We start from the raw sequence: 27793 nt of genomic DNA, 5'->3' as shown, positions 1-27793 counted from the left end.
TTTCAGTTTTCCTCTTTTATTGGTGCTGTACTGTTTAAAGCAAAAAGTTACATTTTATATAGACATGAAAGAGTGTGTACAGGTCTTTTAACAGAACAAACAACTGTAAATGTTCATCAACAGTCACAATTGGGAACGTTCATATCTTTGGTGGGGAGAGGGTGACGGAAAGCAAATCTCCATGCGTTTGTTTAATGTACAATTTGGAAAGCGATAATTTACAATCCATATTTACACATGATACTGAGAGATCAAGGTAAAACAGATATATGTCTTTATTACTGGACAACAAAATGAAGACATCAGTGTAGTGTAGTAATGCAGAACTGGTGAGCTCACATATTGCAAGTTTTAGTGTCCGCACATCAACGACAAAGTGATGCTTAAATCAGATGACCAAACACTTCATGCGGTACACAGCGATTTAAAGTGTCACGATACATCCAATGGCCATAGGCGGCGATTAACATTTGATGGATTAAACACAGATTTTATTTTATGCAATTTAAAAAGCACAACAAATGCAGCATAATCCTCAAACTGCTCAGAGAGAGAAAATAAAAAAGCTATTACTCTTTTAACAAAAGTTGTTAAAATTGCAATTCAACTGGTATGCATTAAAGCGAAAAAAATGCATGTTACTACAATGGCAACTGGCCTTTGGAACTCAAAAGAGAAATAACAATAGCTTATGTCTCACTATCATGACACCGCACTTCAGATTATTTCAAAAAAACTAGTATGTATGATACTTAAACACACACAAATACATTCACACACACGTAAAAGTGAAGCAAAACTAAATCAATCCCACTGCATCTCAACCCAATCAAATTCAACCACAACTCACTCCATACTGACAATGTACAAAACGAAAGAAAAAAAGGAAATATAACAGAGCGAAATATTTTTTCAGTGTTTCAGTTTTTGCTTTTTTTCTTTAAAGGCACATTTTAAAAATGTTTTAAATATTTTCAACACATAAACACACTGTTCATATACAACACAATTGAAATAAGGCTAAAAAGCACTGACTCTACAAAAAGTATGCGAGGGAAGTGTGTTCACACTAAATGGTCCGCTCGGTTTTGAATGTCTTCTGCTTACCTAACCAAAAAAGTCCTTAAACAGTGCAAGCTATAGAAGCTATAGACTACTGTCTTTTATATACTTGCTTCAGTTTATACACAGCTCACGTCAACAACAGGAACAACTATGCATGCACAACCCAAAAGGAAGTACATTCTGTCCTCAAACACTAAAAATGGGCAATTAAAGTCCCAGATGGAAATCAGGAACATGACTGATCACCAGGGCACACATATGATTTCAATAAGAGGTATAATCAAGAAATTGTGTCGTTTTTTATGCCAACGACAACGCCAATACCTACAGTGGAGGTCAAAAGTTTAAAATACACCTTGTAGAATCTGCAAAATGTTAATTATCTTACCAAAATAAGAGGGAGTTTCTTATTTAGTACTGACTGGAATAAGAAATTTCACATAGTTTACATATATTCCACAAGATAAAATAATATTTGAGTTTATAAAAATAACCCTGTTCAAAAGTTTACATACACTTGATTCTTAATACTGTGTTGTTGCTTGAATGATCCATAGCTGTGTGTTTTTTTTTTTTGTTTAGCGATAGTTTTTCAGCATCTTTGTGTTTTTTAACCCTTTCCAACAATGACTGTATGATTTTGAGATCCATCTTTTGACACTGAGGACAACTGAGGGACTCGTTTGCAACTATTACAGAAGGTTTGAACACTCACTGTTGCTTCAAAAGGATAAACAATGCATTAACAGCCAGGGGGTGAAAACTTTTGAAATCGGTAAATTTAACTTAATTTGCCTTCTGGGAAACATACAGGTATTTTCTGTAGTTTCTGAAGGGTAGTACTAAATGACAAAATATGATATTTAGGCTAAATAAGAAAAATGTACACATTGCAATTCTGTTCAAAAGTTTTCACCCCCCAGCTCTTAATGCATCGTGTTTCCTTCTGGAGCATCAGAGAGCGCTTGAACCTTCTGTAATAGTTGCATATGCGTCCCTCAGTGTGAAAAGATGGATCTCAAAATATACAGTCATTGTTGGAAAGGGTTCAAATACACAAAAATGCTGAAAAACCAAAAAAATCGTGGGACCTGAAAGATTTTTCTAAAGAACAGCGGACAGTTTAACTGTTCAGGACAAACAAGGGACTCATGAACAACTGTTCACAGCTGTGAACCATTCAGGTAACAACACAGTAGAATCAAGTGTATGTAAACTTTTGAGAGTGGTAATTTTTATAAATTCAAATACTTTCTTGTGTGGACTATATGTAAACGTCTTATGTAAAATATCTTATTCAGGTCATGCATTTTGTATGATCCCTCCTATTTTGGTAAAATTATTAACATAACACAAGGTGTATGCAAACGTTTGACCCCAACTGTATTATTGATCTTTTTTGGCATAATATTTGGACCAAATAACAGCTAAAATCTGTGATGGCGCAGGAATTTTGTCTTGCCCTATTGTGACAAATTTAAAAGCCAAACTACATTCAGACAAATGATTGCCAAACACAAAATAAAAACACAATAGCTATTTAAAAAAAAAGAAGAAACTGAACAGGTCATAAGAGATGTCCAAACACTGCACACAATATTAATTTCCTAGACAATTTAAGCAGGAAACAGCGATTTGACATGCTCTTACTTGGTAAACATTCACTAAAGTGCTACAAATGATTTTGCTGGCTTTATACAGTTTCCATTTGTGAAACGATGAGAATGTTTTTTAAATAATTGGCAAAATTAGTCGTTTTTTGAATGGGTTGTAATTTGGTCATTGAATTTCTGATTAATCTCCCCAGTGAGGGAGAATTTGGGCCTCTCAACATTCAAGTGGTGCATATAATGGTGCCAGTCTGCAACATTCATCCAGAGATTATATCTTCTAAACTGGACATTTGGAATTCAACCAACCAACCAACTAAACAAACAAACAAACAAAATGACTTCAAATCACCCCCAAATGCACTATTAAATCGCTATTAAACATCCTAAAAGTGTTCTATATTGTCTCTCTGCAAGCTAACGTAGTGAATGGGCAGATCGCTGACTACAAACTAAGGAAAATACAAGAAACCGATGTTCTGGGGTGGATAAACCTTGTCTAACATTGCACAACCCATTTATAGCACGCAACCACTTCCTGTGTGAGCCAACAAGTGCGCTGAGAAACATGTTTGTACTACACTTAAACTCCGTGAGAGGATAATTGTGGAAACAGGTTTCATCTTGACTAGACACAGGTATTATTCTGTCCTTCTGCGTCTGCGATGATGGAAAGTGGCAACACATCCGAATCTTTGCATCTCTCTCCACCTTTATGACATCAGCTGTCAATCAGGTTAACGTGGTCCAATCAGAGAGCCGTTCCCTCCCCTACATTACTGGAAAAAGTTGCTGGAGGGAGAAACTGGGATCTTGATGTAACAGCAGCGTGGTGGAAAGGCTTTACACACAGAGACCCGACTGCAAGGCGGTGAGACGGCGTTCGATGCATTGTTTGCCTGTCGAGAAATATCATGCTGGTTATGCAAATGATTTTAAAATGGCATCTTAAATGTTAAAACATGTGCTGAAGAATATTACTCACACTTGCTAACGCTGAGGATATCAGCCTGATCTGTGAGAAGAAGAGACAGACCCTCCATGAGCAGCAAGGCCTTATGGTAGCGCTGAATTGATGCTTCGCCTTGATGAAACATCTCATCTAGAGCAGCCGTCTGCACCTGTAAGACCAGACCATTTCTTGAAATTGCTTGACAAGCAGCTGTTGAAAGCTAAAATTCACACAAGTCATAATTTCAAACTTTCCTGACCTTTCTAGGCTATTTTCTTACCATCTGTACAGTGTGGCTAAAAAGGAGCCTCTCTGCGGTGATGCTGTTGATGTGGTCCATGAGTTTGTGTTTACGGGAGAAGAATCGCTCCAGCTGAGCGCTCAGAGATCGGCAGGACATCACGCTGGACTTATACAGGTCATTCAGCCTCCTCACCACTGGAAAAAATAAATAAATTCAAGGTGTAAACACATTCTCAGTTTCACTATATGGACATTTTTACTGATTTACAAAAGTTTTTGAACAGTAAGATTTTTTTAAAGAAGTCTCTTCTGCTCACCAAGCCTGCATTTATTGGATCCTAAATACAGCAAAGCAGTTATACTGTAAAATATTTTTTTCTATTTAAAATAACTGATTTTTATGTGAAAATAGTTTAAAATGATATAGATCCTGTGATCGAATCTAAATTTTCAGCATCATTACTTCAGTCTTCAGTATCACATTATCTTCAGAAACGATTCTAATATGCTGAATTGCAGTTCAAAAAAATATTTTTTTAATTATTATTATTATGATCAATATTTAAAATAGTTGAGTATATTTTTTCAGGATTCTTTGATGAATAGAAAATCCAAAGATTAGCATTTATCTGAAATAAAAAGCTTTTGTACTTCTATTCATTAAAGAAACCTGAAAAAAATTCTACTCAGCTGTTTTTAACATAATAATAATAATAATAATAATAATAATAATAATAACAAAATCACAATAATAGAATGATTTCTGAAGGATTATGTGACTCCAGTGATGCTAAAAATTCAGCTTTAAAATCACAGGAATAAATTACATTTTAAAATATACTCAAATAGAAAACAGTTATTTTAAATAGTTAAAATATTTGATTGTTTTTGCTGTACTTTGGATCAAACAAATGCAGGCTTGGTGAGCAGAAGAGATATTATTAAAAATTGTACTGTTCAAAAACTTCTGACTGGTAGCGTACTATATCTTAGTCCCATAAAACGCTGTGGGTCAGTACTAAAAAAGATGAAATATTTTATTTGTTGGCCTGTATGCCATGTGAACATTAACTGACATCAGAAAACATTAGACATGCAAATGTGTTTTTAAATTATTACAATTTTAACTAAAGAGTTCTTCAAGTAAATATTTTAGGTCAAATGTTTTGAAATCCTTTCCCTACACTCACTAATTATATACATTTAATTATTTTGAAATAAACATATTTATTGATTGACTTCAGTTTTACATTTTAATATTATATTGTACTTGTATATAAATATATATTTTATATATGTGACCCTGGTCCACAAAACCAGTCATAAGGGTCAATAAACTGAAACTGAGAGTTATATATCATCTGACAGCTGAAAAAATAAGCTTTCCATTGATGTATGGTTTGGCCGAGATACAGCTATTTGAAAATCTGGAATCTGAGGGTCTGAGAAAATCACCTTTAAAGTTGTCCAAATAAAGTTCTTAGCAATGCATATTACTTATCAAAAATTAAGTTGAGATACATTTACGGTAAGACATTTACAAAATATCTTCACTGAACATGATCTTTACTTAATATCCTCATGATTTCTGGCATAAAAGAAAAATTGACACATACAATGTATTTTTGGTTATTGCTATAAAAATACCCGTGCTACTTAAGACTGGTTTTGTGGTCCAGGGTCACATATTTGATTGTACAAATGCTTTGGAACAATTTTTAAATTAATTTTTAATGCCTGTTAAGAAAATGGATAAGAACTATGCTTAAAAACTGAAAGTCACTGTTGTGGTGAGAAGAAAGCGTGTCTGAACTGCTGACCTTGTTTGACGGTGGTCGAGGGGTAGAGTTTTCCCTGCTTGATTCCTTCCATGGCTGTGTGTAATGATGATGACAAGAGCTCTGCAATCTTCATGTAAAGCACCAACTGCTCAGCATAACTGACAAAATAAACACACATGTATTGAACACCACTCTACACAAAACCTGACTATAGACTTTGAAGTTACAGGTTATTACACAACACTAAAGACACTGTCCTTCTGCTGTCATAGATGCTCTATAGAACAAACAGGAAGTGTGACACATTGCTAGACAGATTAGAGATGCCAGCATCTCCTCACCTCCACTCTCGGCTCAGAGAGCTGATCTGGTCGGCAACCAAGCTTTGCTGCTGAAGCAGGCTGGTGGAAGAGAGGTCGGCCTGGGCAGCCTCTCCACTCCGGGCTCCTGCCACCTCCACCATACAGCGAGCAAAGTCCAGCATGAACCGGAGCCTGCGCAGAGTTTCAGTATGTTCCTGCTGCAGTGGAGAGAGATGTGGTGTTAGACTCAAACATAAACTTGCTAACATGACTCTATTAAAAAGTAATGCAGTAAATTTTGTTGCTTACCTCCATTAGGGTCTCCTCTGGTAGTTCAGGGGCTTCAAAAGTCACAGCTGAGATGGGGTCATTAAAACCATAGCGGGGACTTGAGGGCCCTTCGTAGCCGTCCATGCAAATGCCCGTTTGTGGGTAGCGGCTGGTGAGGGACCCTGCTGGACTAATGGAGCTTGAAGAGCCTGCTGTGAGACACCAAAAGCGTTCAGGTCAGTGCTACACTGAAGGAGTCATGTTAAAGGGATAGTTCACCCAAAAATGAAAATTCTGTCATTAACTACTCACGCTCCTGTCGTTCCAAACTCGTAAGACCTTCGTTCATCAGATATTTTTGATGAAATCTGAGAGCTTTTTGACACTGCATAGACAGCAATGCAACTGACACGTTCAAGGCCCAGAAAGACAGTAAGGACATCCTTAAAATAGTCCATGTGACATCAGTGTTTCAACCTTAATTTTAAAAAAGTTCGCAATTTTGCTTATGTTCCAAAGATGAATAAAGGTCTTACAGGTTTGGAATGACATGAGGGTGAGCAATTAATGAAAGAATTTTATTTTTGGGTGAACTATCCCTTTAAATCCAAACAGAGGCAAAACTGAAGGGGGAAAAATAACTCACCTGAGAACTTCCTTGAGCGAGAGCTCTGAGGAGGTGTTCCTCCACTGGGAGGAGAACCCACGGTGAACACCACTCGAGCAGGGCTACCCGAACCCACCACGAAGCCTCCACCACCAGGTGGCGCTATAAGCATAATAACAAGAGTGTGTTAAATGAAGACTGTATGCGACTTAACGTTAAATATATGATTTTATTTTATTCAAATGAATACATTTATCAATGGGCTGACCTGTGATGTCTATGGCTCTGTCAGAGTTGAGATTCTCCATGCTGCCTCTTTCTCCTCTCTGCCCCCCAAATGCTGCCATCAGCAGCACATCAGATAGGCGGCCAGCACTCTGAGACCTGTTCCGACAAGAAAAAGAGTGAATAAGATTATAAAAGAGAAAGCAAAAGAAAAGAAAATATAAAAGCAGTAAGGAATTCAAAGGACGGGGGGTTGTATCAGCTTGAGTCCAGGGTTCTGTTCCAAAACTAGAAGAGCTGACTAGCTTTTTATAGAGCGTCATTGTAACTTAAGAGGCTGCATTTTGTTTAAAACGCTGCCCATGTAGACAGCTAGACAAATACTAGTTTGAAGAGGAGCACATATGCATACAACTATTGTTTTCTTACCTCCCAAAGCCTTTCTTTTCCTCAGACTGGTAGGCAGGTGACAAACCAGCCTCTCCCTGAGCTGGTCTGAGGCCCTGGTGGGTCAGAAATGTGACCATGTTTGGGGAACTCGGGGGCTTGGGAAACTCAAACGGGGGCATGGCCTGGGATGGAGAAAGGAGAGGATATTTTTACATTATTTGTTTGCATTTATCAGTCAGTACTCACACCAGCGTTCTAAAATATCGAAGTCATCCGAGTTGTTCATGGTTTCTTTCTTCAGCCGAAAAAAATAAGGTTTTTGAGGAAACCATTCCATGATTTTTCTCCATTTAGTGGACTTCAATGGGAGCCAATGGGTTGAAGGTCCAAATTGTAGTTTAAATGCAGCTTCAAAATCCCAGTCGAGGAATAAGGGTCTTATCTAGTGAAATGATGGCCATTTTCTAAAAAAAAATTTAAATATATATATTTTTTAACCACAAATGCTCATCTTGCACTAGCTCTGCGCCCACGACTTAACACATTACGTAGTCATGTTGGAAAGGTCACGTGTGATGTAGGTGTAAATACTGACTCAGTGTTTACAAAGAGAACGTGCAAAGAAAGTCAAACGCCCTTTACAAAAAAAGGTAAAACAACGCTGTTGGACGATTTTGAAGTTGGAGGCGAAAATGAGATTTTTTCGCCCTACCCTACCTTTTTGAACCCTAGTACACAGACAAAGAACTAACCGTACGTGACCTTTCCAACGTGATTATGTAATGCATGAAGTCGCGGACGCACATCGCAGAACTAGTGCAAGACAAGCATTTGTGGTTAAAAGTATATACATCATTTCGCTACATAAGAGCCTTATTCCTCGGCTGGGATTATGTAGAGCCACTTGAAAGTGCACTGAAACTGCAATTTGCACCTTTAGCCCATTGGTCACCACTGAAGTTTACTACATGGAGAAAAATCCTGGAATGTTTTCCTCAAAAACCATTTCTTTTTGACTGAAGAAAGAAAGACATGAACATCTTGAATGACATACATACTGGCTGCTGAAAATCCAGCTTTGCTTTGTTATTCTTTTATTACAGAATGAAATCTTACTCTAGAAGGAGAACCCAGGATGGTTGGTAGGGGGTTGCGTTGCATAAGTTCACTAAGCCTGGGTGAGGAGTGCAGGGTCCTAAAGGGCATCATGTTTCCCTGAGGGGCCACCACCGGGTCTGAATGCTGCTTCCTGATCTTCTGCCTGCACCCACCAGCCGCCTCCAGCAAACAGGGGGCGCTGTTGAGCCGAGTGCCTAGACCCTGCTGCTGTGGCCGAACCTTGGTTTCTAAAAACAAAAATACAGAAAAAAACACTAATTGATAACATTCACATTCTGGGAAGAGCTGAAAGCAATTGTTCCCCAACTTTCTTGACATGCAACATTTACAAAAGAAAAAGTAATTGGGCTATGAAATACTGATGCCCCATTAAAAAAAAATAAAAAACCGTATGCAACCAGAGGAAGAATGATTTTACCTCCACCCCGAGAGCCTCTGTGACCCATTTCTGCACTCGCTGGGCAAACTTGGCCTGGCAACTCAGGAATTGTGCCCACTTTTGAGACAAAAGCAGAGCAGGGAAGGAGAGAGAGAGCCAGAGAGTTTGTTCAGAAACACAAAGGTTCCTAAATCATCTTTAGCTACAGTGACATAACTAGGGATTTGGGCAAAAGAAAGCAGAACTCACCCTGTGGAGAGAGCTGGAAGGGTTTCGCGCCTCCTGTAGACAGCCTGCGGGAAGTGAGAGCAGAGCCAGACTGAGGAGGAGAAGGCCCTGTCCTTCCACAGGCCAAAAAGCTCCCGCTGCCACACCTCTGGACCGTGCCAGACCTGCGAAAGAAAGAAAGAAGGAAGGAAGGAAGGAAGGAAGGAAGGAAGGAAGGAAGGAAGGAAGGAGGGAAGGAAAAGAAAGAGATAAACAGAAAAAAGAAAGAAGAAAATTAAATGAATTTCGTTCATGACAGCTCTCGGAGGGACTGGCATGGTAATGTACATGACAATGTTAATGTATTTGGTCTTGGTGGAATAGATCTGCTATGCTGCTGCTGCTGCTGCTGCGGCAGAGCAAGTACCGAGACTTGCTACTGCCAATACATCCACAACATGCTGCTGTAAGCATGTAAGAAATACACATATAACACATATGAATAATATACATGAAACACCCCGTAGCAGATCTATACAGGTGGAGCTGGGGAAGGTGGAGCGTTTCTAAAGTGCGGTGCAAAATGCTACAGAAAACAAAAGCCAGGTATTTGAATATTGAGCAGTAAGCTCATTGGCTACCGATACAAAAGAGAACCAATCAGCTGCCATGTGACAATTATGTCGCCAGGTCAGATTGAGCTAGATCTATCGGAATGGCACCATCTACAGTTTCATGCCAGAACTCTGTATAAATGCAAATTTGAATTTAAGTAAATTGAAATAAAAGGAAATTCATGGTAGGGCTGTCAAACGATTAATCATGATTAATCACATTCAAAATAAAAGTGTGTGTTTACATAATATATGTGTGTGCTGCGTATATTATGCATATATAAATACACATGCATGTATATTTAAGAAAATGTTTTAACTTTTAACATTTATATTTAATCTAAATTTTTATATATATACACGTATATAATTACATACAGAACACACACATATATTAGACAAACTCAAACTTTTATTTTGTATGCGATTTATTTGCGATTAATCGACTGATAACTTAATAATAAACTTAATAATCGACTTAATAATAAAAAATTATAAAATATATATATATATATATATATATATATTTATTTATATATTTATTTATTTATTAATGTCAATTGATTCATCTTGATTAATCACAATTAATTGCTTCCAAAATAAAAGTAGATAAAAGTATAATATATATTTATATATATTTTAAAATATACATGTATAAATATATGCAGTACACACACATATATTATGTAAACGCTAACTTTTATTTTGGATGCGATTAATCGTTTGACAGCCCTAATTCATGTACTACTTTATTTGTCATTTTTAATGATACAATTTTTTTTTCTTGTATAAATTATCAAAAAAAGGAGTATTTTTAGAAAATTGTATTTAGTTATGTTTATTAAATTACCTTCCATTTTATAGACCACACTGACTTTTCCCAAATTATTAAACTAACATAATCAGATAATTAAAATGTGTATGTTAACATTTATTTCTATTAAGTGATAACAATGTGTCAGACATTTTGTGGTGCTGTTTGGTGAAATTAAAAGTTAAATTAAAAGTTTTGTTGAGCACCAAACTTGGAGAACATCTTACCAGTAAAAAAAACAAACAAAAAAAAAACAAACAAACATTATTTACATATGAAAGCATAATAAATTATGCAATTTTTTAGGTTTTGCTGCAAACCATGTGTTGGACCAAAGAGTCTTTGTTGTCAACCGTGTTGACCTTTTTTAAATAAAAAAATTCAGTAAATGACTCTTCTTGTCATTCCAAATCAAATTCCTACTCTACTTCCTGTGAAGCATGGCCAAGTGAATTAAAATTCCAATTCCGCAATTTCAAGTGCGAAACATTAAGAATGTGCTTTCACTTACTGTGGAGAGCCCTCTTGACCTGGGAACTGGAGGTTTTGCTCCATGCGCTGGTAGTTGTGAATCTGTGTGGGGACTGGAATGGGTATAGACTGCCCGTAGTTGCCATAGTTACTCCCAGAAAACTCACTCGGCCTGCTGAGAATGAGGCGTAAATAAAAAGCACAGGGAGGGCCGAAGATATGGAGCGATTGAACAAATAGAGAGAGACAGACAGGAAAAAGGGAAAACATAAAAGCATAAACATCAGTATCTTCCAGCAACCGATCGATAAAATAAAAACATATCAAATCTCACAGGACATTTCTGGATAGGATCTACGAAAACAGGCAAAGGCAGAGGCTGGGAGAGCTTTATGACCGCCTATTGTGCGTGACCGTTTCATGGGCCGTGTTTAATAAGGAAGGAGAACAGGACGATCTGTGCCCATCAAAGATGCAATCCTCAAGCCAATCTAGGACTCATTTCCCTTATGGCAAATGCCCTGAACTTCAAAACCCAGAAATCAAAGAGTGAAAAGATTAGCCTTTGCTAGACAGGAAAAGTCATTCTCTGTCTTGCTGCTACATGTAGCAAACTGTGACTTGAAAACTGCACATTTACTTAATTAAAGCACCAGCACAAAAATAAATAAATATAAAAACTGATAAAAATAAATAAATAAATAAATATAAATGTAAAAAATTAAAATAAAATAAACAATTCCATGACTAGGCAACTATGATGACTCATCCCTATTTACTTGCAAAAAACAGATGAAATGCCCTGACATGAAAAGGTCATTTCATTACTCATTTTTTTTGGCATCGTACGTTAATCCGGCTGTGTGTTCTTACCCGCTGGGTCCTGGAGAGCTGCTGTAGGAGGGAGAGCGTGGCGGGGTTTTTCCTTGACTGCACTGACCTCCAGACGCTAGAAGAGAGCTCCTGAAGAAGGACAGAGATGGAGAACATTAGCAGTGGATTCATGCCAAACGATACTCTACAATATGTTAGCATGGTTAATTAGTGAGGGAAATTTAGTCCATTTAACTGTATCAAACCGAAAATGTAATTATGCAAGCTGTAAAAAGCGTACAGCCTTTATAGCCAACCATTAAAAGACTGTGCCAAGAGCACAATTTCTTATTTTATATATTACCATTCAAAAGTCAGGGTCAGTTGGAGTTTTTCTTTTTGGGAAGAAATGTATTCTTTCATCCAGCAAAGATTAAATTGATCAAAAATGATTTAGAATGTTATGAAAGATTTTTGTTTTAAATAAATACTGTTCTTTTGAATTTTCCATTCAAAGAAAAATTCTGAAAAAAATCTGTTGAGCAACAAATGAGCATGTTAAAATGATTTCTGAAGAATGTCGTTGCAAACCAGATTCATTTAGCACCTATGCAATTTGTGGGCGTTATTAGAGCTTACATGTACATTTAAGAATTTGGCATTTGTATTAAAGAAGTTCACTTCCAGAACAAAAATTTACAGATAATTTACTCACCCCCATGTCATTCAAGATGTCTTTCTTTCTTCAGTCGTAAAGAAATTGTGTTTTTTCAGTAAAACATTTCAGGATTTCTCTCCATATAGTGGACATCTATGGTGCCCGTGAGTTTGAACTTCCAAAATGCAGTGTAAATGGAGCTTCAAAGGGCTCTAAATGATCCCAGCTGAGGAAGAACGGTCTTATCTAGTGAAACGATCGGTTATTTTCTAAAAAAAAAAAAAAAAATTTAAAATTTATATACTTTTTAACCTCAAATGCTCGTCTAGTCTAGCTCTGTGTGTACTCTGTGTATTCCGGTTCAAGACAGTTAGGGCAGGTCAAAAAACTCCTATCTCATTTTCTCCTCCAACTTAAAATCATACTACCTCACTGTTTTAACTTCTTTGTAAAGGGTATTTGATCTTCTTTGCATGTTCACTTTGTAAACACTGGGTCAGTACTTCTGCAGCAATGTAGGACGATTTTGAAGTTGGAGGAGAAAATAAGATTGGAGTTTTGAGACATACCCTAACTGTCTTGAACTGCAATACACAGAGTTTACGCAGTGCTAGACAAGACGAGCATTTGTGGTTTAAAAGTATATAAACTGTCCATTATTGCTAGATAAGACCGTTTTCCTTGTCTGGGATCATTTAGAGCCCTTTGAAGCTGCACTGAAACTGCATTTTAGAAGTTCAAACTCACGGGCACCATAAAAGTCCATTATATAGTGAGAAACCCTGAAATGCTTTGCTCAAAAAAACAAAATTTCTTTACGCCTGAAGAAAGAAAGACATGAACATCTTGGATGACAAGGGGGTGAGTAAATTATCTGTTCTGGAAGTGAACTTCTTTAAAATGTCCTAGGAATCAAACCCATAACCTTGTTGTTGTTATTGACTTGAAATCAAAACTTGGTTTGACACACATTTTTATAGTCAAGCTTTTATAGGTTTTTTTCCCTGTGGGATCTGTAAAGAGTTAACATGAGCTCTTACCCACTATACATCAGACTGTCTTGGAGAACTTTTCCTGTCGGCATGTCACAGGTAAGCTCACCTAAAGAGACAGAATGAGGGGGGAAAAAAGATGATAAATACCTAGCACTCCCACTTGGCAGCCACAATGTTTTTTGGGAAGGAAATGAAATAAATCTGCTTTCAGGACAAAGTCTCCTTACTGGGGAAATGAGCTGGAACCATGACAAAATCATCAGTGTCACAGGACGAGTTCTTGCTACTGCTGCCACCTCCGCCCCCTCCCGAGTCCTTCAGCAGGTATCCTGGAGAATCCTGGGTAGGGGAGGCTAACGCCTTTGCACGGACCTGCTGGATCTCCGCAAGGGATTGCTACAAAATATGAGAGGATGAGTCCTGAGAATTAGTCCTGAACCATTAATCTCCAGTCCTCCTAACATGTTTATTTTCATTTCAATAGAATAAAAGATCATGAAAATACTTTTTTTCATCCACAATAAAGACATTTGACAGCAGATATTTACAAAAATATAAATATTACACTACATTTGATGGAATATACTTAAATATCATTTATTCTTCTTCAGGGATAGAAGTTGTAGTGTATGTATTCTTCTTTTTTAGTAATTAATATTTAAATTGATAACAATTTAAAAGTGTTAAAGTCAGTTACCAAAAAATTCAAATTCAAATAAATGCAGTTCTTTTGAACTTTGTATTCATCAAAAATCCTGACAAAAAAGTAACAGGGTTTTAAAAACTATTTTTCCCCACAATATTGTTGTTTTTACTTGATAATCAATGCAACCTTGGTGAGCCTAAGAGATAAAAAAAAAAAAATCTGTTCTGACCCTAAACTTTTTAAGGAGTAGTATTAAAAAAGACACTATAATAAAGCATTTATGGTCTCTTTAACAAAAAGAAAAATGTTTTTTTATATAACCTCAAATAATGAAAATGTGACAGTATGATTTTTTTGCTTTTAAAGCCCTGACCTTAACACAGCATTCTGATGCCATGAGACCCATAAAACACCACAAAAACAGACCTGATTAACATGTGGCTCCTATCACGGATTAGTGTTACAAGCCACCGTAAAATGTTAAGAAAGTGCATCTTTGTTCGAGGAGGCAGCTGGCTGCTGTGCTTATTTATCTTCATGTCTGTGACAAACTCCTGACACTCCAACACGTATTCAGTGCAAAGGACACAATGAACCACCATTGATTTTACAAATAGACTACTTGGACATGAACACACACTTACAGGAGGAGAGGCCAGGTGTGAAGTAGATGAACTGCTGCATGAGCTTGCAGAGGCTGAATTGGGAAAGCAAGTCACGGTCACTGGAGCAGCTGTGAGGAAGGCAGAGACACACACACTTAATAGCCTGGAAGATGGATTGTACTTTCTATAAATACAGAAGACTATGAGGTCCAATGACTTTAAGCAGGCCTTTTCAACCTTCTCAACTCTATCCAACAATTACAGACATAATTTGAACATCTACTGTACTTAACTTTTATTCAAATCATTAGGGTAAAAACAAAAATGAACTCATTTCAAATAAATGACTTAAATAATATTTTGTATACTGCATTTTGTAGTTAATGTAAAATGTGTTTATGAATAACTACAAACCAACATCTAGTCTCAATTTTGCTACCCTCTAATAACTGATAGCTTAAAGGCACAATATGTTTTATGGATATATGGATAAGGATATTTTTTGATTAAAATATCCAAACACAACTAGAACAATGTTGCATATTTTGCCGACTTGTGCACTTACATAATCCCAAATGTTTCGAAAAATGAGAAACAAGCAATTTTAACTTTATTTTAAAATTTAATTTTACCCTGCTTCATACTACAGTGACGTTATTAAAACTTTAGTATATTAGCTTATCCATGAATATGATTTCTTGCCTAGTCCTGTCGGATTGCATCGGCTGTGGGGATGAAGACAACAACTCCCATGATTCCACACCCAATCACAGCATCATCAAACTATGCCTTTGTTTCTTTGTTTGTTTTGAATATGCACCCTCTAGCACTGAAAACTTATGTATTGTGCCATTAATGTACCATGTTACCATTCTGATGTTGCAATTATTTGAATTAATTATGTCCTAACAGTTAGAAATATTTTTTAATAAATACTGATTATATTTCTGATAGTTCACCCAAATGAAAATTACCCCTTGACTTATTCACTCTCAAGCCATCCTAGGAGTATATGACTTTCTTCTTTCAGACAAATTCAATCAGTTATATTAAAAAATATCCTGACGCTTCCAAGCTTCATAATGGCAGTGAATGGCTGTTGATGTTAAGTAGTTCAATAAAGTGTATCCAATCATCATAAAAAGTACTTCACATGGCTTTGGCGGTTAATAAGGGCCTTCTGACGCTAATCAAAAGCGTTTGTGTAAGAAAAATAGGTACTTTATTTCATACTTCTAATTTGTGTGTTTTGTTTTGCTCTCTCCTCTGTGCTCTTACGCTACGCCTATGTCCTATGTCATCCGCTGGAACACCACTTTTTTCCAAAATTTTCGGGAAAAGCGCATACGACTATTAGCGGAAGCTAGAGATTACTGTTTATAAAGTTTTAAATATGGATATTTTCTTACACAAACACATCGTTTCGCTTTAGGAGGCCTTTATTAACCCCCCGAGCCATGTGGAGTACTTTTTATGATGAATGGATGCACCTTATCGGACTTAAAAAAAAAAAATCAACACCCATTCACTGCCATTATAAAGCTTGGAAGAGCCAGGATTTTTTTTAACATAACTCTGACTGTATTTGTCTGAAAGAAGGAAGTCATATACACTTAGGATGGCTTGAGGGTGAGTAAATCATGTGGTAATTTTAATTTTTGGGTGAACTATCCCTTTAATTAGCTAAATTTGATCGGGTAAATTTAAATGTTTATTTAATATGTACTGACAGAACACAATCAGGGTATTAAACCAAAATTTAGTAGCAAGGATGCAAACCTGATATTTAATTTATTTAACACTAAACATGGTTTATAGATTAAGCATTACTGACCATTTAAAATGTTCAAAACAGAGTACAAACATTATTTAAAATGGCAGAGTAATAACTCACACTTCTTCATAGAGGAGCTTGCCTCCAAGAAAGGGTGTCTGAAGAATTCATCTATAAAAACACAAAGATTTCACAATCAACTTAAGAAGAATACATAATGATTCACTGCCAAAACTAAACTTAGAAATGACTAACACTGCCTCATCATCTAATGGGCACAGATACTCAGGATACTGACCAAAATCCATACGGTCCTTATGGTTCCTCTGCAGGAGGCCAAGCAGCAGGTGTCTGAGATGGCTGGAAGTTTCTCTAGGAATGCTGTAGATATAGAAGCAGGGAAAAAAGGGACTTTTAGACATGGTTTAGCAAAATCTTTACTCCAAGACTAATCTGAAAAGTATCATTAGCTATTAGAGTCAATAAGATATTCACTTACTTTGGGCTAAGAGTTTTATTTTTCTCATAAAACAATCGGAGGTCCTGTGGACTGCTGGCCTGAAGGATGGACAATCACAACAAACATCACACTAAAAGTCATTTTTAGATTTTAATCTATTTTAATTATCCTAATTGCATGGATGCATTATATATATAACTATATAATTACCTCGAAGTGTATATGAAGATTTTAGATGCAAAATCCTCTGAAATTTTCTTCTAAAATTAGCATTTTTCTCAGCCTCCTATATTTATGTTCAGTTCACTTTAATGGCAATGAAAAGAACCTATTCATTCCCATTAAAGTAAATGCACTGAACCTACACATGCTAATTTATCAAGAAAATTTCAGACGGCACTTGGATGCTTTTTTGCATCTGAACTCGTCATATACTCATAAATGGTACATACCTGAAATGGAGCTTTCCCAGTCAGGCACTGAAACACAATGGTCCCTATACTCCACAGATCAGCCTTGGCATCATAGTTCTGTGACATGATAACCTCAGGTGCCTGGTAAACAGCATTTCAGATTTATAATCAGAATGACGCACATGTGTGCAAAGCTCGAGAAGGAAATGTACAATTCGTACCATGTACATGGGGGATCCACAGAGTGTGGCGGCCATCATGTTGTTCTGGAGGTACCGTGCAAAGCCAAAGTCAGCTGAAGAGACCAAAATAAGATCTTAGAAACTGCTGGTTAACTGCATTAAATAGACTTTACAAAGAGTGGCTTTAGAAGTCAATACACTATATATTTTCATATCACTGAGTACAATCTTATGACTGGCTTAAAGCTATTCAATTCAATAAAGTTTGTCAGTCTATCTGAGGTAGACTTAGAGGCCATTTAAAGTGAAATCATCAAGCAGAACACAAACAAAGTGTTTGAGCTGCAAAAGCCAGACTTCCTTAAGCATATGGATGTGGTATCTAGAGTTTCTAATGCTTTGAAAGCCTAGAATGTAAAAACGATACACCAGATGCAGAAACGCTGGCACACACACCTATCTTGATGCAGGTGTTGTTGGAGTGGGACTTTCGGCCTGCAGGATGGGACAACAGGATGTTCTGGGGTTTCAGGTCTCTGTGGATGATCCCTTTGGCCTGAAGGACCCTCATGGCCCCTGTGATCTGCTGCAGGAATACTCGGATGGTGTCTTCACTTAAAGTGCCCTTAGCTAAAACAACATTACAGTAAAGATGAGTTTACCAGGGATGGGCAATCTATAGCTATTAAATGTTTAAAATACTCTACCAGTGAAATGTTTTTGAACAGTAACATTTTAAATGTTTTTTAAAAGTCTCTTCTGCTCACCAAGCCTATACTTATTTAATTCCGAAGTACAGCAAAAACAGTAAAAATATTTCAACATTTTACTATTTAAAATAACTTTTCAATTTTAAATTTTTAGCTACATTTTCAGCATCATTACTCCAGTCTTCAGTGTCACATCCTTCAGAAACATTGTAATATGCTAATTGGCTGTTCAAGAAACATTTACTATTATTATTATTATTATTATCAATATTTAAAACAGTTGAGTCATTTTTTTCAGGATTCTTTGATGAATGGGGGGAGGGGTTATAGAAATTAATACTTTTATTCAGCAAGGATGCATTAAATTGATCAAAAGTGAAAATAAAGACATTTATAATGTTACAAAAGATTTCTACTTCAGATAAATGCTGTTCTGTTATAAACTTTCTATTCATCGAAGAAACCTGAAAAAACTCTACTCAGCTGTTGTCAACATAATAAAAATAAATGTTTTTGAGCAACAAATCAGCGTATTAGAATGATTTCTGAAGGATCGTGTGACTGGAGTAATGATGCTAAAAATTCAGCTTTGAAATCACAGGAATAAATTACATTTTAAAATACATTCAAATAGAAAACAGTTATTTTAAATAGCAAAAATATTTCACAATTTTACTGTTTTTGCTGTACTTTGGATCAAATAAATGCAGGCTTGGTGAGCAGAAGAGTCTTCTTTAAAAAAACATTAAAAATCTTACTGTTCAAAAAATTTTGACTGGTAGAGTATATTTATGAAGATATTGCTGGTGATATAAAACAAAGGAACATTATTATGGAAAATAAAACTTATAAGAGTGATACACATAAATAAAAATGATTAAATGTAATTTTTAGGCTTAGTGGGAAATAAACACTACCATTTAAATATACCATTAATCTCACTTTTTTGTCATTTATTTGAAAAACTGTTAAATACAAAATATAAAATAACCATTTTCTATTTAAATATGTTTTAAAAGGTAATTTATTTCTGTTAGTTACAAGATGTCTTTAGTGTCAATTGATCCTTCAGAAATCATTCTAATATGCTGATTTGATGCTTAAGAAACATTTCTTATTATTATCAAATGCTAAAATAAGCTGTGCTGCTTAATATTTTGTGGAAAACTGTGATAATTTTTTTTCTATTCATGGTATGAACAGAAAGTTCAAAAGAAAAGCACTTGTTTGAAATAAGGAAATAATTTAATGCATTGTTGCTGAGTAAATGTATTAATTTCTTCATTTCTTAAAAAACAAAAAAATCTTTTGAATCTTTTAATTACATTGTTAATGAATTCATGCCTTACATTAAAAATTAAATTTCATTCACAAAATGCATCACAATTTAAGTCATTTCTGAGCAAATTAGAATAGAATTACCAAAAAAAAAAAAAAAAAAAAATACAGCCATAATGTTTTAATTACATCACTTGGCCTTGACTTTAGATTGTCTTATATAACAACTTGTAACCAGTTACACATTTTACAGTCAAATCAAATGCAAATTCAACACACAATCCTTCCACAGTGCAATGCATATTAACTAAAACAGCACTGCATAGCTATTATCTAGAAATTCAAATACTCTACACTGCATATACAAGCAAAACAATACGCTGTAGTGATTCACCTATTTTATTTTTTTTCTCTCGTCAAGATTCCATAAGAACAAAAATTCTTGTTTAGACTTTTTAGAACAACTAGTTCCTCTGAAAACAAGCTCACACCCTACAGTCAACAGTTACAGTTTCCTCAGACCCACTTTAAACAAAACATACATACACAAACACACACCCTGAACCCGTCTGGCCAAACTTCCTTAGTTTAGCTTTGCATGCTTTTGAAAAAAACTGATTTTTTTGATCATGCAAGCAAAATAAGCAAATAATTGTACCAATTAAATCTAAGATGAACATCGCTACTCTGTCCAAAGTACACAAATTATGAATTATTAAAAGAGAACACACAAATTAATAAAGGCGGCTGGTGTGCTGAAAATCTACAGCAAAAAAATCAAAATGAGGTCAAAGCATGATGAATGAAATGTCCCACTTACAGTGCAAGTAGTCAGCCAGATCTCCCCCATTGCAGTACTGCAGTCAAAGAAAGAACATTGATCTTTTTATTATGAATAAGAGCAGCACACAATGCTGAATAACAAAACCTGCATCTGAATGGGGCTTAGTTCAGAGCACAGAAAGAGACAATTCAGATGCATATTAAACAAGACACTCAAAAAAGATGGGCTGTTATTTTCCTTTGTGCACCACTGATGGGCTTCCCAGTGGCTCCATTGCCTTTCCATGGAGCTTTTCTGAAAGCTGACATGGTGGCGTGGCATCTACAGGAAGCTGAGTTTCATAGCAATTAGGCAAACTTTACAAATCCTCACAGTGTCACCTTAAACAACATGAAATCAGGTCTGTTTCAGTCTAAGCGTGTCATTATTAACAACTACAGCTGTCCTCCATTGACCCCAGGGCACGGCTAATTGCAGGCATTACCCGGTACGAGACAGACAAGATCAACAACAAAAGACACTGGAAAAACAGGCCCACTTACCTCCATCACTAGGTACACAGAGCTTGCGGTTTCCTAGAAAAAAAAAAAACACATGAGTAATTAGATTCAACACTGGGACAGACAGGTGGCTGGGGCAGTAAATAAATTCATGCTCTTTAATATATATTCAAGGATCTGTGCATAACATATCTTGTCGAGACGTGTGGGAACATGTTTACAGAGGGCACTGGAACCAGTGTTAACAGCTTATTTGTTTGTATTGTAATTGCAGTGAGCTGAGACTAATCCACATATGGCCTGAGTGTGTTTTCTCTGCACTGGGTCATAATAGGCTAATAAAGGCCAGAGGGAGGGCAAAGGTCACAGGCTTCGTTAGCACTGTACGTTTTCAAAGTTCAATGTGTGAACTGTGCGACAGATTTCTATGCAAGGCACACCACTGAACCTCACTCAAACACAAGAGAGTACAAATACTGCTGATAAAGTGAAATGCAAGTGGTGGTAACCACAATGCTAGGTTGTTGTGGGTGATTTCCACGGTGTTACTTTGCAGTTGCTCTGGTTTGAGTGGATTTAGTGCGTGCTGTGTGGATACCATGACTTATCTGATAAAATTTAACACTGAGCGGAGTAGAGGATTAGAACCAATACAAACATTTTGGCTAATTTGGCTAATTTTTGGCTTTTTTTTTTGTTAAAGAAGTCTCTTCTGCTCACCAAGCCTGAATTTATTTGATTCAAAGTACAGCAAAAACAGTAAAATGTTTTAATATTTTTACTATTTAAAAATAGCTGATTTCTATATGAATACGTTTTTGTTTAATTCTTGTGATCAAAGATCATTTTTCAGTATCAGTCTTCAGTGTCACAGAAATCATTCTAAATCATTCTGATTTGCTGTTCAAGAAACATTATTATTATTATTATTATTATTATTACCAGTATTTAAAACAATTATTAGTCAATATAGTTTTTTAATCATTATAATTTCTAAAAAATAATAAAATGTACACTACCAGTCAAAAGTTTTTGAACAGTAAGATTTTTAATGTTTTAAAGTCTCTTCTGCTCACAAAGCCAAAATTATTTGACCTAAAGTACAGCAAAAACAGTAAAATTGTAAAATATTTTTACTATTTAAAAAAGCTGTTTTCTATTTGAATATATTTTAAAATGTAATTTATTCCTGTCATCAAAGCTACACTTTCAGCATCCTCAAGTCTTCCGTATGACATGATCCTTAAAAAAAAAAAAAATTGCTGTTCAAGAAACATTTTTAAATTATTATTATTATTATCAATTTTTAAAACAGCTGAGTACATTTTTTCAGGATTCTTTGATGAATAGAAATATCCAAAGAACAGCATTTATCTGAAATAAAAGCTTTTGTAACATTACACACTAAATCATTGAAAAGCTTGGAGTCAGTATATTTTATTTATTTATTTTATTTGGAAAAGAAATCATAGAAATTAATATTTTTATTTAGCAAGTAGGTTTTAACCTAACCAAAAATGATGATAAAGACTACAAAGGATTTCTATTTTTAGATAAACGCTGTTCTTCTGAACTTTATATTCATCAAAGAAACCTGAAAAAAATCTACTCAGATGTTTTTAACATAACAACAATAATAAATGCTTTTATGAGCAGCAAATCAGAATATTAAAATGATTTCTGAATGATCATGTAACTTGAGTAATGATGCTAAAAATTCATTGTTGAAATCACAGGAATAAATGACATTTTAAAATATATTCAAATACAAAACAGCTATTTTTAAATTGGAAAAATATTTCAAAATGTTACTGTTTTTGCTGTACTTTGGATAAAAAAAAAAATGCAAGCTTGGTGAGCAGACATTACAAATCTTACTGTTCAAAACCTTTTGACTGGTAGTGTATGAAAATAGGATATTCATTTTAAGTTTTGCACTCTTTAAGATTTCCTATGTGTGTTAAAATTCTAAAACAAAAACAATAATAAAAAAATCTATCTTCCATTGAGATAAAAAACAGTGAGGTATTTTTCAAAATATCTTCTTTTCCACAGAGGAAGAAAGCCATACAGGTTTGGAAGGAATAAATGATTAAACTTTTTAGGTGAACTATCCCATTAAGTATGATACCAATAAAAATGTTTTTGATAATGCTTTTGAACCTGTTGATCCTTATATAGACAACTACTAACCATCAATGTCAGTCTATGGCTTTAAGGCAATGATTAACATATATAAACGCACATACACTTGCTATTAAAACAGAGCTGTCCTCAGTACATATGAACTGACTAAAAACAAATACATGATATCTTCTTAAAACCATGCTAGATAGGCTTCTCCGAAATGGCACTAACTATTCAACAATCCAGACAATCGCTATCAGTTCTACAGGACAGGTTGCGTTTGCTATCGGTTCAGCTTTTATGGCACCATAATCCTGTTACTTCCCGAACCCATGGCCGAGGCCTCTCGAAAAATACAGAGTAGCCCACTTAAAATGACCTTATCACTTAGCAACAGATGACCTCCCCCCTTGTGGTGTCCGCCTCAACCAATCAGCCGCATCGGCTGATCCGTGACTGGCATATGTTGCTGACTCAGCGTTGCCGAAGTTTTACTTTCTGCCACTGAAGATAGACTCTAGCTGGCTCTGCAGTCAGACTGAAACTAAGCCAAACATCGCTGTTTAACGACAACTAGCGCTTGAATGAGCTTGGCGATTCAGTTGGGAAAAGCCAAAAGGCCCAACATCAGTCACAGACAGTTTGGTGCCTAAATGATTGATGCTCATGAGGGTGATAAAGTGAGCTTTGCTTATGAACACAGCAGACCCATGAGATCTGCTAATGTTGAATTTAACCACAGGCGCAGCGGAGACCCTACTGAACTGGTTCTGGAGAGGACTTTTGTTATTTTTCCACACTTGCTTTTAAATGCAAGCATTAAATTTTGTACTAAAATGACCTGAAATGTTACTGAACCTGTGAGATCCCATTTTAATGGTACATTTTAAAAAATTAAAGTTCCAAAAGGGAATTTTGCAGTGAAGCCATAAAAGAAATGTTTTTGGATCTCCAAAGAACCTTTAAAAAAAGCCATTTTCTTTTCTTGGGAAGAAGAATATTCTTAATTTAAAGAACCTTTTTCAATTGGAAGTTTCCATGGATGTTAACATTTCTTTATTCAACCACAGATGTCAATAAAAACACTTTTATTTTGAAAACTGGTTATGTTTTTCTTTGATATTAAATGCTAAAAGCCCTGATGCACTAAAAATAAGCTCTGCCTAAAAGCTTGTTTCTGTGTTTGCATAGAAAAGACGGCCTGATTAACTCTTGCGAGGTTTATCCTGCACAAGCAAGCACAAGTTTGTCACGTGTGGCAAGGAGCCAAGCAGGTCACAGACTCTTCCCTCCAGGGTAGTGCAAGAACTACTTGAACTTTAATGACACTCAATTCACAGACAGTCAACACCACAGCAGAAAGTGGTGTGACTATCCAGAAGATGCGAGAAGAGATCAGATCAGAGAAGCATGTGGCGGAAATCTGCAGAGACACTTGAGCGGTATCTCTTGGAAGCAACACCAAAGTGTGAGCTTTCTTTCACAAAACTGTCATGATTGAAGCGGAGACAAAAGCAACATCAAACCTCAGTGTAAACTGCAACTGCTAAGCAAAAATAAAAGTACAACGGTACTACGTGGACCGCATTGATATGGCAACCCTTCAGTAACTTAGTATATATCAAGGTAAAATCATGTTAGCACAGTAGTTTTGATCAACAGGTGTACTCAATGGCTGATACTGTTATCTAGACATCATTTTTTAAAAAAGGTTAACAATTAAATTACTAAAACAAAGAAAAAAATACTGAAATGGATAGTTCACACAAAAATGAAATTGTTACTTACTCATGTTGTTTTAAAACCATAATTCTGAGATTTTATATATATTTAAAAAAAAAAAAAAAATTTGTATTTCAAAGACTAACCAAGGTCTTATTGGTTTGTTAACAAAATGTGAGTATTTTAATTTTGTGTGATTTGCATTTTTTATTTTTATTTTTTAGATATTTTAAAATGTAATTTATTCCTGTGATTTCATAGCTGAATTTTGGCGTCATTAATCCAGTCACATGATCCTTCAGAAGTTATTTTAATATTATTCGCTGCTCAAAAAAAAATTATTCATTATTATGTTGAAAACAGATGAGTAGAATTTTTTCAGGTTTCTTTGATGAATAGAAAGTTCAGAAGAACAGCATTTTAAATGATTTTTTTCATCACTTTTGCACATTTTAAAGCATCCTTGCTAAATAAAATGATTAATTTCTATAATTTTATAATTATACTATGTTGCAATAGCTTTTTATTTCAGAAAAATGCTGAATCTTTGGATCTTTCTACTCAAAGAATCCTGAAAAAATGTACTCAACTGTTAAATTATTATTATTTAATATTAATAATAATAATAATAAATGTTTCTTGAACAGTAAATCATCATATCAGAATGATTTCTGAAGGATCTTGTGACACTGAATACTGGAGTAATGATGCTAAAAGTTTAGATTTGATCACAGGATTAAATTACATTTTAAAATATATTCAAATAGAAAGCAGCTATTTTAAATAGTAGAAATATTTCACAATATTACTGCTTTTGTTGTACTTTGGATAAAAAAAAAATGCAGGCTTTGTGAGCAAAAGAGACGTCTTTAAAAAAAAAAACATTAGAAATCTTACTGTTCAAAAATGCATTGACTGATAATTGTATAAATTAGTCAATCATACATTTTTTTAATCCTTTTTTATAACACGGGGATTAACTATAGCCTATCAAATTACTAAGGCTATTATTTCATTAGTAAGTAACAAACATTACATGAAAGGCGACACGTCAAAGTATTTACAACTGGTTAAAGGTACAAGTTGCATGACTTTTGAAATCCCACTGGCTTTTCCTTGCACCAGTAAAACACGCCTGACACATTAACCTCACGATGACCCCAGGGCAGAGCAAATACTGAGAACCCAGGTGTTTTAAAAACGGGTCAACACTTCAGTGAAACCATTTCACCAGTCTAGCTACACAGGTTTCACCTGCACCGATGCAAAAAAGGCTTTTACTAAGTGCCAATGAACTCTGAATGAGTAAACAATAAACAATATCTCTTCTTGGTATTAAAATAAAAGTGTTTGCATCTTATAATGCATATTTTGCATTCTCAGCATTACACAATAATAGAAACATTGCAATTTTTAGGTCTAAATATATAATAAGACATAAATGTACAACCAAGACTCCAATACCCACAATGCCCTGCAACAGAGCCATTAAAAACAAGTGCACATGTCATGTCAATAAAAGAACATGTGACTGTTTTTAACCAATCAATGCAAAGAAAGTCATGGTACAGCCTTGGGGATGGTAAAACATAACTTTGAACCCTTTTTAGCCCATAATAACTAGTAAAATGTTTATATTTAAAAGTAAACTAGTAACAAAACCAAGTTCTCAAGACGACTGCTTTAAAAATGCTCCATTCAAATATGGATGAAGCAATTTCAAGTACAAATCAGCTTACCTGGAAGTCATGCAATGCAACAATGTTCTCATGTTTAAGTTCCTAAAGAAAACAAATAAGAATTTATTTGCACACAAATGCTTTTTTTGTCATATTCTGAAAATGCAATGCATTGCCAGTACAACCAAAACAAGGTACCTTTAATATCTTGATCTCTTTCCCCAGAAGAGTTTGAGATTTGGCCAGATTCTTCTTGTTTATGCATTTGACTGCAACTTCCCAATCATGCTTCTGGAAAGTACAATGATTTAGTTGTTAGCCATAATCATCTTGTAGTCTATACTGTATTAAATATGTCTAACGGGCATGTCTATGGTCAGCTCTATTGTTTCACAATCTCTGATTAAACGAGATCTCTAAAAATTAAAATGCCACATTTAAAGCTTAAAAATATAGATATAATGGGTTTTAATGCATTCCATATCTATAATACGGGACATTTAATCTCTTCTTCCAGCCTCCATCTGTTGTGCTTGAGGCCTTTAAGGTGGTATGTCAGTTCTGCACCCAATATGTAAACAGAAACTAAATCTTATCAGTACACAATGACACCGCAGCATGCATGCGGAAATGATGAAATATACATTTTTTAAAAGATTTTTTCTCACCTCTCGATGCCTGCCTTTGAATACCACAGCGAAGGCACCGTGTCCTATTAGGTCCTTCCTGCTGAACTCGAATTTCCCGACAGTCTCCATCTCCCACCTGATCCCAAATATTGCAGCTTGACTATTTATGTGAAATAAAGCTGGCCCACAAATATCCTCTTTCTGCTTCCCTGTTCTCCTCTGTCTGGACGAGGCTGTTGGAAAGTTGAACCCCACTTCTGCGTGCCATGGGCAGCCTTTCCATACAAATACCCCTCTCCTCTTTCATGATATCCTGGAGGTGAAGAGGAGATCTACTCCTTTTAAATATGACAGTCCCCCATGTCGACAAACCGCTTGTCGTAGCTGGTAAATAAATAAAATCGAGCTACGCTAAAAAATACCACCTTAAAACGTCAGCGATGGGTTTGTTTGTGTACATCGGATGTTGTCAGCTCTGCTAATATCCTCGCGTTCGTGTTCTGGGTCACGTCAGGCTCGCAGAGTCGCGATTGTAAATAACACGGTTGTCTTTTCACCAAATGTCCCTGAGATATCCGAAAAGATCGAGCAAGATCTGTCTATAGGTCTCAACAAAGACCTCAATTTAGTCGAGGTCTGCAGCGCTGCGCATGCGCGCTAGCATTTCACCCAGGCTCATTGTTGACGTCAAGGAAGCGCTGCTGTCACGGCCGCAAAAATAAACAATAAGCAAACTAACCTGTAATCAAGCAACGTGAAGTAATGAGAT

At 35.6% G+C, this 27793-nt stretch overlaps 1 protein-coding gene across 4 annotated transcripts; it reads right to left on the bottom strand.

Moving 5' to 3' along the window:
* ulk1b (unc-51 like autophagy activating kinase 1) lies at nt 1-27687 on the bottom strand. Of its 4 annotated transcripts, none has more exons than XM_051093005.1 (28): nt 27064-27687; nt 26594-26686; nt 26456-26497; nt 20910-20942; nt 20404-20440; nt 18052-18225; nt 17635-17708; nt 17453-17554; nt 17040-17098; nt 16839-16921; nt 16661-16711; nt 14806-14894; nt 13743-13911; nt 13561-13621; nt 11923-12012; nt 11090-11224; nt 9193-9335; nt 8983-9060; nt 8562-8791; nt 7485-7627; nt 7099-7214; nt 6870-6992; nt 6263-6435; nt 5993-6171; nt 5691-5809; nt 3908-4065; nt 3661-3796; nt 1-3574 (listed from the first exon to the last, which is right to left on the bottom strand). In XM_051093005.1, exons 1-28 carry the CDS (start codon nt 27151-27153, stop codon nt 3519-3521), a joined length of 3036 nt encoding a protein of 1011 aa, XP_050948962.1. In that variant the 5' UTR covers nt 27154-27687; the 3' UTR covers nt 1-3518. The 4 variants fall into 4 exon arrangements, with proteins under 4 accessions (XP_050948962.1, XP_050948964.1, XP_050948963.1 ...); XM_051093007.1 differs by having other exon boundaries at nt 6263-6432; XM_051093006.1 differs by having other exon boundaries at nt 11090-11221.
* Nucleotides 27688-27793: the final 106 nt, after the last annotated feature.

The sequence above is a fragment of the Labeo rohita genome, chromosome 21 (genome assembly GCF_022985175.1).
Source record: "Labeo rohita strain BAU-BD-2019 chromosome 21, IGBB_LRoh.1.0, whole genome shotgun sequence".
In the NCBI taxonomy this organism is placed as follows: Eukaryota; Metazoa; Chordata; class Actinopteri; order Cypriniformes; family Cyprinidae; genus Labeo; species Labeo rohita.
Note: the sequence above shows the minus strand (reverse complement) of the source record. Positions and strands in the feature narration are given on the sequence as shown.

What these genes read in the sequence shown, in the direction of transcription:
- ulk1b (XM_051093005.1), bottom strand. Translation starts at nt 27,153, where the DNA reads ATGGAGACTGTCGGGAAATTCGAGTTCAGCAGGAAGGACCTAATAGGA. An exon ending in TCAAAGGCAGGCATCGAGAG is followed by an intron (nt 26,687 to 27,063) that starts GTGAGAAAAAAT and finishes TGTACTTTCCAG; the next exon opens with AAGCATGATTGGGAAGTTGC. An exon ending in TCGCTCAAGGAAGTTCTCAG is followed by an intron (nt 6,436 to 6,869) that starts GTGAGTTATTTT and finishes GGTGTCTCACAG; the next exon opens with CAGGCTCTTCAAGCTCCATT.